The sequence below is a fragment of the Phyllopteryx taeniolatus genome, chromosome 9 (genome assembly GCF_024500385.1).
Source record: "Phyllopteryx taeniolatus isolate TA_2022b chromosome 9, UOR_Ptae_1.2, whole genome shotgun sequence".
Lineage (NCBI taxonomy): Eukaryota > Metazoa > Chordata > Actinopteri > Syngnathiformes > Syngnathidae > Phyllopteryx > Phyllopteryx taeniolatus.
The window spans coordinates 686,445-696,561 of NC_084510.1; the positions used below are offsets into that span (position 1 = coordinate 686,445).

Here is a 10,117-nt window from a genome sequence, read left to right on the forward strand (position 1 = left end):
AACCAGCTACCTGATAAATACAAATGTTTATTTACAGAAATATTTGCAAATACTAGTCTTCTACATAAGGACATACAAATATATACAGTGGTATAGGGAGTCAATGTACACGCTTTGTGATTTATTTGCATTTTCATGTCTACAAAAGATGGGACACAGCAGGGTCACAAACTTACACTTTCAAATTGTGGCACAAAAACAGAGATTGATATCCTTTTTTTTTTTTTAAACTCCAAATTGAAACAGTATTTCATTCACGTGCCAAGAATCCTTAGAACAAAATGCTCTGAATACTCACACTGTCAACCTTAACCCATGAGGGTTTTGACACATTGGGGGCATGGCCACAAAACAAACGCAAACTCCTCACCTGCTGTGCATAAAAACTCTTGGTTTTGGTAAAACAGATTTGGGAAGGATACATTTGCACCAACATATTCTCCAGTGCCTTATATTACTTTGGATAGTCTATGCAGTAACCAGGACTCAAAAACATTCCGTTTTCGTCTCCAACAGCAACTCCACATCATCCAAATCTACAGGACAACACAACTCCTCCTCTTGTTTTGGCCAGGATTATCTTATTACTGTGTTCTCTCTCCAGAGTTAATGAGCAAATTATTTGCATGAAGAAAAAACCCCCCCAGTGTTAAAAGATGTTTATCTATCGAGAAATCAAACCAGGTTTGTTCCATTATTATTTCCAATGAATTGGGGTAAAACTTTGGTTCTGTCTTGAAGTAATGTAAGAAACTAGAAAGCAGCATTTCGCAAGAAATCAATGTACTGGGCCGCATCCAGCAGTCCAGAACAGTGTGCAAGTTTGTGTGGTCTCTCACCAAGAAGGGGGATGATTTGGTCTCGATGTTTTGGCTGGTATGGCTAGGTGGCTTTGAAAGACTAATCAAGCATTAGTGTCATATATCTGGAGCACAGAACAGCACCAGACACACAACGTCCATCCATTCTCTCCCGCTTATCCGGGTCGGGTCGCGGGGGCAGTAGCATCAGCAGGGACGCCCAGACTTTTCTCTCCCCAGCCACTTCATCCAGCTCTTCCGGGGCGTTCCCAGGCCAGCCGAAGGATGGAGTCTCTCCAGCGTGTCCTGGGTCGGCCCCGGGGTCTCCTCCCGGTGGGACATGCCCGGAACACCTCACCAGGGAGGCGTCCGGGAGACATCCGAATCAGATGCCCCAGCCACCTCATCTGGCTCCTCTCAATGCGGAGGAGCAGCGGCTCTACTCTGAGATCCTCCCGGATGACCGAGCTTCTCACCCTATCTCTAAGGGAGAGCCCGGACACCCTGCGGAGGAAACTCATTTCGGCCGCTTGTATCCGGGATCTTGTTCTTTCGGTCACGACCCACAGCTCATGACCATAGGTGAGGGTAGGAACGAAGATCGACCGGTAAATTGAGAGCTTCGCCTTTCGGCTTAGCTCTTTCTTTACCACAACGGACCGATACAAAGTCCGCATCACTGCAGACGCTGCACCGATCCGCCTGTCGATCTCCCGTTCCATTCTTCCCTCACTCGTGAACAAGACCCCGAGATACTTGAATTCCTCCACTTGGGGCAGGATCTCATCCCCGACCTGGAGATGGCATGCCACCCTTTTCCGACTGAGGACCATGGTCTCAGATTTGGAGGTGCTGATTCTCATCCCAGCCGCTTCACACTCGGCTGCGAACTGCTCCAATGAGAGTTGGAGGTCACGGCTTGATGAAGCCAACAGAACCACATCATCTGCAAAAAGCAGAGATGCAATACTGAGGCCACCAAACCGGACCCCCTCTACGCCTCGGCTGCGCCTAGAAATTCTGTCCATAAAAGTTATGAACAGAATCGGTGACAAAGGGCAGCCTCGGCGGAGTCCAACCCTCACCGGGAACGAGTCCGACTTACTGCCGGATATGCGGACCAAACTCTGACTCCGGTCGTACAGGGACCACAGGACTCCCCGAGGGACACGGTCGAACGCCTTCTCCAAGTCCACAAAACATGTAGACTGATTGGGCGAACTCCCATGCACCATCGAGGACCCTGCCGAGGGTGTAGAGCTAGTCCACTGTTCCACGGCCAGGACGAAAACCACACTGCTCCTCCTGAATCTGAGATTCGACTTCCCGACGGACCCTCCTCTCCAGCACCCCTGAATAGACCTTACCAGGGAGGCTGAGCAGACACACAACGTGTTCGGAGATATTGGAAGCAAGACGTTTATCGAGATGTGCTCCTTTTGGTCCTGATGGCGAATATTTCTTGTTTGCCTTCTGCCAATGTACTTCTAAAAGTACTACACAACCCCAACAAAACAAAACAACCTTGGATCACACTGCTTCCCCCCTTGAATGCATGACTATATTTGTAGAAATGAATATCAGTGTATGTAAGCTACACAGAACATTTCAGATGTTACAAGAGAATGTTTATATGAGAAGAGGAAGAACATACTTTAAAAATAAAGAATAAGGTTTTGAGGAGGTTTGGCCACAAGTTCAGATGTAGAGAGAGCTGGTAGAGTTGCACCCGTCCGTCTCCGTCTGGATTTGATGAGGGTGTCACTGGGGTGCTCCGGCAGCAGTGGGCAGCGGGGAGCTCAGGGCGTTGGTGGCGCCAGACAGGACAGGCGAGCCGGTGAGCGGGCCCAGGGCAGTAGAAGCTGGCAAGGCAGAGATACCTGGAGGAGATAGGTCACAGCTATCGTTTGACGGGTAGCGAACGGTACATGCACTGGAATTCGAAGGGGAGTCAAAACGTAAGGAGCCCAACTTCATTTGAACTACTAAGGATTGATTTTTTTTCTGGAATTTTCAACGTTGATAGTTTAAATAATTGTTTGAAGGTTTATTCAGAAATTGTTGTTTCAGCCTGTCAGCCATTTGAAAATTAGGTTATTGTTGGATACCCATCAGAAGCAGACAGCTGCGATTGAATTTCTTGCTCACAAAACATTTTCAAAAGTTAGCAAAATGCGTTTGGGAAAGCTACAATAGGCCAAAAGTGAGTGTCCAGTATCAAAGGCTAAGAACAGGAGCCTGCTTTGAGTGACAAAAAGCGACAGACCATCAGCGGGTAATCCTGGAAATAGTGCAAGGTTCGAGGCACTGATCAAAGAAGATCGTAGAGTCGCCACTGATGACGTAACCATAACCCCATACAAATTTTGTCAACCTTTTGAAAAGGTTTAGTAGTGATTCCCCTTCCAAAGCAAGAAATTCAATCACAGCTCTCTGCTTCTGATGGGCATTCGACAATTACACCATTTCCAAAATGGATGACAACAAGAGGACAGTCACTGGGGAACTATTTTTGTTGAGTTAGGTCTGATAGCTGTTTTTAACAAATTTTTGGGTGTGGAATCCAAAACTGATCTCAGTTTTTCTCTATCACGTCAAGATGCCCGTTTTCTATCTCCCCTCCTAGACGCTTCCCGAACAACCGTGCTGCTGATTCACAACCATACAAGGAACGACATTCACATCCCCAGATCCACTAGGCTTGGCCTCTTGATCTGCTCCGACTTCCACGACTTCAATCTCACGGTCCCTGTGATTGGTCACCTTCCACTAGACCTCTTCCCATTGCCTAACTCTGGTGGAGTACAGCTCACTGTTCCTTCGCGACACATTGCTCTCATTCCAGTGGGACCTACTGAGGGTGATGACATCATCAGAGTGGACCTGGCTACAGACCAACACCCGGTGATCCATGCGCTCAGTACAATCCCAGCTGCACCCGAAAATGCGTCTCCCGTGACTTCACCCACTCCCTCAAACTCATCGCGAACCAACTCGCCTGCACCGGTGACACCGTGCGATAGTCGTCTACTCCCTTGTCCCGACGTTGAAACTCACGTGCAGCAGATCATAGCGCATGCTGACGCCCTAAGTTCCGATGAAAAACGACAGCGTTTGCGGGAAGTGCTAACCAAACACGCCGCATCATTCGCTAGAGACTCACTAGACTGCAGCCTAACAGACTTAACCTGGGCCGTACTCCGACCCATCGAATACAACCGCAACCGGTTGACGATCTTACAATTTGTGGACTCAGTCTCTAAACAATGGACTGCAGTTTTAGCCATCACGCTGAGCTTCATAGTCACTTCTCTACAGAGCTGGCCTGTTCCGTCAAGGGACGCTAAGTCATCTTGCTTCTTCCGTGACTTTCACACATGCATGGCTTCAACAGCACAGGACATGTGAGTTTTTGTCTCTCCTTACAGACCTCAGACTCCCCGTGCACTTCTTCTCTGGAACTTGCCAAGTACACCTCGATGCCGTTTTACCCACCCACCTCTCCCTCAGGCCACGCATGAGCCCGGCTCTTTTTGGTCACCTGCAGCGTCCACTGGTGATGTGAGCCTCCTTCTATGCTGGTTCTCAGCCTTCCTCTTCTGTTCCACATTGTTCATGATGGCGAAGTTGCCTGCCGTTCTTTTGATCTTTTTGTGGCTCGCCGTGAGCGGCGCTCCTTCTCTTCTTCCTTCCTGCGCAAGCTTGACTTCGGTTTCCTCCTTAACTTTGCACCTGCGCATTCGCATTATCGTGGACTGGTTATTGCGCCTCCGTGAAGTGCACTTCACCGCCATTCGTGGCCTCACGGTGCGAAAGGGGGGGTCACACAAGACTCCGCCCACGATGCACCATGCACAAAACGGAGGATGGTCCACACACTTGAGACCGGACCTGCCAACTGAAAATTATGAGAGTGAAATTGAGATTTCTAACTTTTTTGGACAGTACAAATTGGAAGTTGATCCTCAGTTCAGTTTGAAGGAACTCAGGCGATTGACATCACACACACTGACAACACCTTACGCGGTATTAGCACTGAGGACAGAACACCCGAGCTCCCGCTCATGCATTCCTGGTCTGCAGCAGATAACATCTTAATTGCCCTGGTCAGTCTCGGTTACTGCATGACCTTCGGCATCGCCTACCTGCTCTACCGAAAGACTCAGAACTTGCAGGGCCTTCTGAACCAGTGTTCAGGTGCGCGACCCAAAATTTTCCGTGGGAAAAGAGCGACTGAACCCGAACCTAAACCCATACAGACAGGTGAGGCCCTCCTTGACCTAAATTGCCCCCCGGACCTCACTACCCCGTTTTGAATCTAGACTAGGATTCAGCTCCCCCCAAAATTAGAACCTCTACTTGGCACCTTCCCTCTCCTTGATCTTCCTTTTCTTTCTCTTTCTTTCTCCCCCCGTAGTGCCCGTTGAGTTCTCCTCTTGTTTTTTTGTGTGATTTTTACTGAGAACACTACACCAAGAATAACTGTTGTAGCCATAAGGTGGTTGATATGCGCTAAGGTTGTACTTTTGTAACTGCCTTGTTGTGTGTGTGTTCCTGCCAACCTGTGCCATCTTTCAACGAGACGTCGCCTACATCCGGCATCAAGCCGGATCCAGCCGCCGAAGGGGGGGATATGTAGCGGACATGCCGGGCAAAAGATGCCACCCGGCACCCCAGCCTCGCACTACCGCCACTCCCCGCCGAGGTAGACTAACTCCAGAGTCACACGCAGACTCTAAACGGATTAACACAATAAACTATTTTCAACAAGACACAGACATTTGCTTTGCCATACCGATGCAAAGTGAATCACGTCTGCCTGAGACTTCAAAGGGGAGACCCACAGATGCTGGGTTCCCCCCTGAACGCTAAGTTAATTAACTCCCCGCCCGTCAGATTGGATTGGACCCGCAGCGCCGCCTCCACCCTGCTGAGTGCTGCTACTTGGGAGTTGGAACAGGCAACAGCGACACCCACGGGCGACGGAACGACACTAGAGACAGGGGTTCATAAAAGAGTCTGTGACTTGACTGGGAGTCAATATTTTAATAACTTTACATGAACGCCACTAGTGACGGTATTGCTGCAAACTTGAATGTCTAATGTCAAATCTGTTGTTAACTGAACCAGTTGGAATGTCTCACCCCACGCCACAAATGTCACATGGAAAATAATGTTCTCCACACCACATAACATTTGAAACATTCATTACAGGTAAGAAAGAGCATGATCGTGGAACAATGCAGCATGAGTGTGGAACAATGCAGGGTGGGAAAATGGACTCTTAAATCCAGTAATTAATATTTTATTCCACTGGTTTTAAACCACAAAATAATCCTAGAATAGAAAAATAACGCCAAAGGCAGTCCAGCTCCCTCGGTGTTCGCGAAGGTGGTAGATTGGGTCGAAAAGGAGCTTCCCTGAATTGCTCAGTCATTCACAAGCAAAGATGGAGCGAGGTTCACCTCTTTGTGAACAAGTGCATGAGAAAATAGTCGAACAGTTTAAGGACAATGCTCCCCAATGTATAATTGCAAGAAATCTAGGGATTTCATCATCGATGGGCCATAATATCATCAAAAGGTTCAGAGAATCTGGAGAAATCACTGCATGTCAGCGGCAAGGCAAAAACCAACATTGAATGCCCGTGACCTTCGATCCCTCAGGCGGCACTGCATCAAAAACCGACATCAATTGGTAAAGGATATCACCACATGGGCTCAGGAACACTTCAGAAAACCAATGTCAGTAAATACAGTTCGGCGCTACATCCGTAAGAACAAATTGAAACTCTACTATGCAAAGCAAAAGCCATTTATCAAATACACCCAAAAACTCCGCCGGCTTCTCTGGGCCCAAGCTCATCTAAGATGGACTGATGCAAATTGGAAAAGTGTTCTGTGGTCTGATGTGTCCACATTTCAAATTGTTTTTGGAAATTGTGGGATGTTGTGTCCTCCGGGCCAAAGAGGAAACGAACCATCCGGACTGTTATGGACGCAAAGTTCAAAAGCCAGCATCTGTGATGGTATGGGGCTGTGTTAGTGCCAATGGCTTGGGTAACTTACACATCTGTGAAGGCACCATTAATGCTGAAAGGTACATACAGGTTTTGGAGAAACATATGCTGCCATCCAAGCAACGTCTTTTTCATGGACGCCCCTGCTTATTTCAGAGAGACAATGCCAAACCACATTTTGCACGTGTTACAACAGCGTGGCTTCGTAGTAAAAGACTGCCTGCAGTCCAGACCTCTCTCCCATTGAAAATTTATGGCGCATTATGAAGCGTAAAATACGACAACGGAGAGCCCGGAGTGTTGAACAGCTGAAGCTGTACATCAAGCAAGAATGGGAAAAATTCCACCTACAAAGCTTCAACAATTAGTGTCCTCAGTTCCCAAACGTTTATTGAATGTTGTTCAAAGAAAAGGTGATGTAACACAGTGGTAAACATGACCCGGTCCCAGCTTTTTTGGAACGTGTTGTAGCCATCAAATTCTATGTTAACGATTATTTGCTAAAAACAATAAAGTTTATCAGTTTGAACATTAAATATCTTGTCTTTGTCCATCCATCCATCCATTTTCTGAGCCGCTTCTCCTCACTAGGGTCGCGGGCGTGCTGGAGCCTATACCAGCTGTCATCGGGCAGGAGGCGGGGTACACCCTGAACTGGTTGCCAGCCAAACGCAGGGCACATAGAAACTAACAACCATTCGCACTCACAGACATGCCTACGGGCAATTTAGAGTCTCCAATTAATGCATGTTTTTGGGATGTGGGAGGAAACCGGAGTGCCCGGAGAAAACCCACGCAGGCACGGGGAGAACATGCAAACTCCACACAGGCGGGGACGGGGATTGAACCCCGCACCTCAGAACTGTGAGGCTGACGCTCTAACCAGTCGGCCACCGTGCCGCCATCTTGTCTTTGTAGTTTATTCAATTAAATATAGGTTGAACATGATTCGCAAATCATTGTATTCTGCTTTTATTTATGTTAAACACAATGTCCAAACTTCATTGGTATTGGGGTTGTACATACTTTCTTCCAGTAATAACAGATTACAATTACTTCCATTTTGTAATGAAATTATATAATCTCGCTACATGTAATTCGTTAGTCCCAACACTGGATATGAGTAATCATATTGTCCTCTTGTATGTCACATTACCATTTTCCTATGAACAATGAAAAGGTGCTTTGAAGCAAAGTATGCAGAAATACACCATTATGACACTTGACAATAAACAAGAAGATTTGGTGATTTTGTTCCAACACATGGACAGAACAAAGAACGTCGAAGTTGGAGTGGTTATCTGAGGTTTTCATTGGTCAGCGACAGTGTTTAAAGTAATAAATAGTTAAGATATTCATAATTCAAAAATGCGAAGATAAACATTTTCATCATATTTGCCTGGCATGTATGCCGTTTAAAACAGAATTCAAAATATAATATCCGTACAAGTGTGTAAGTAAGAGCTCAAATATCTATTTCAAGCGAACCGACAGAAATGGTTGCTAGGGGAGAGTGTTAGTTCTCACCAGTGATAATGCTGGCTGTACTAACAGCTGGGTTCCCACTGGGTAGGTTGGCGACTCCAGCTCCACCGCGAGACTGGTCCTTCACAATGGTGACTAAAGGAACAACAAAAATATTTTTTTTATTCCAATATACCCATGCTACTATACTATATTATCGTCTGTATTTGTTCCTCATCTGGATGATAAAATAAATAAATCAAGCGACGTAATTTTAGCCTGGGTAAGTCGTGTCACAACCTTACATTGTGGTGCAGACTTGAAAGTCATCCAAAACTACGGTATTTTCCGCTAAGCAAACTCCTGAAGACAATTCATATAGCAACCCTCCCTTGCCCCATCTGATGCCTCTAATTTTACATCATTATTTTATTATTATATTATTTTACGACTGGGCACAGAGCTAAGATGTTATCCTGGCACTCAGCTCATCTTGTCGAAAGACTGGCCTGAGGTAGGCTTGGAACAGGCTCGTAAGGTCGCGATCACATACTAGCTATAGCCTTTAGCTTAACATATACGGTGGTGTGAAAAAGGTTTGCCTGCTTCCTGATTTCTTATTTTTTTGCATGTTTGTCACACTTAAATGTTTCCCTTCATCAAACAAATATCAATATTAGTCTAAGGCAACACAAGTAAACACAAAATTCTGTTTTTAAATAAAGGTTTTTATTATTAAGAGGAAAAAAAATCCATACCGACATGGCCCTGTGTGAGAAAGTGAGCCTTGGAAGTCCACCGTGGTGAGCGCATCCACAATTGTTTTTCTTTTCCTGCTCATAAAGACGTGGCACGATCGTCTCATTGAAGTGGGTGCATGACAGGATTGCATAAGCGTGGCTCAAGAAACATTTAAGCGTGACAAACATGCAAAAATATCAGAAATTGGGAAGGGGGCAAACACTTTTCCACACCACTGTAGCCGCATGGTTCTCTCTATCAAGTCTGCTAACGGGCTTCGTCCATTCACCACGGTGCTTTTTGCGGCATGCCGGACGCCAGCTGGGCTTCAAGATAATGTACAGTAGACCCGAGTTACTTGTGAGAGGATAAGAAAGCCGAAGCATATGGCAAGTTGCCAGCTGGAGAACTAGAAACTGACGGAGAGCGCTGAAAAGAAACCTTTATCAGCACCTCTGTACTAAATCAAATGTTGTACCGTCATTGTTGCAGGGACAACACCGAGATTAAAAGCCTGCAGTTAGTACAAAACGCTGCAGCAAGACCTTTGACGAGGATGAAAAAGTTTTCTTTTGTATTGGCTCCCGGTCTACTTGAGATGAGAAGTGAAGGTCCTGTTATTTACTGATAAAATATCACATGGGTTCGCACCCTTTTACTGACTTACTTGTACCATTTGTTCCGTCCCGAAACCTACGCTTGCAAAATGTTGGTCTTTTGGTGAGTGTGAGAGCCAGAAAAAAGCATTTTCTATTTGGTTCTATTACAAGGTGACGTTGACCTGAGGCTGGTGCTGTCTGGATTCTGCAGTGACCAACTGGGATAAGATCTGAGGTGGACCACTTCCCCAAAGTCGTTGCCATGGAGGATTCTGCTCTGACCGACCAGACCAGGTCCTGAGGCAGAACCACCAAAGGCATCTGCCCTACGACGACTTTTCTCTTTACTAATGTACTCTTATGCCATCTTAATGAACATTGTACAGCATCTTGGCATGATAAAGAACATTGTGCAGCACCAGACTGTGATAAATGTTGCCCACTCAACATCCATTGCAACCTGGTCATCCTTGAAGGTGGATTCCCGTCAACTT

The 10,117-nt window shown here is 46.4% G+C and overlaps 1 protein-coding gene across 6 annotated transcripts in view; it reads right to left on the reverse strand.

Moving 5' to 3' along the window:
- Positions 1–7: 7 nt before the first annotated feature.
- The window catches only part of csnk2a4 (casein kinase 2, alpha 4 polypeptide), a 46,888-nt gene continuing 36,778 nt past the window's right edge, over positions 8–10,117 (reverse strand). For all 6 annotated transcript variants that reach the window (XM_061785467.1, XM_061785465.1, XM_061785466.1 and 3 more), the window contains 2 exons: positions 8,347–8,439; positions 8–2,680 (listed from right to left, as the gene is read on the reverse strand). In XM_061785467.1, the coding sequence (XP_061641451.1) occupies positions 2,562–2,680; positions 8,347–8,439 (212 nt within the window). In that variant the 3' untranslated portion in view covers positions 8–2,561. The remainder of the gene's footprint in view (positions 2,681–8,346; positions 8,440–10,117) is intronic.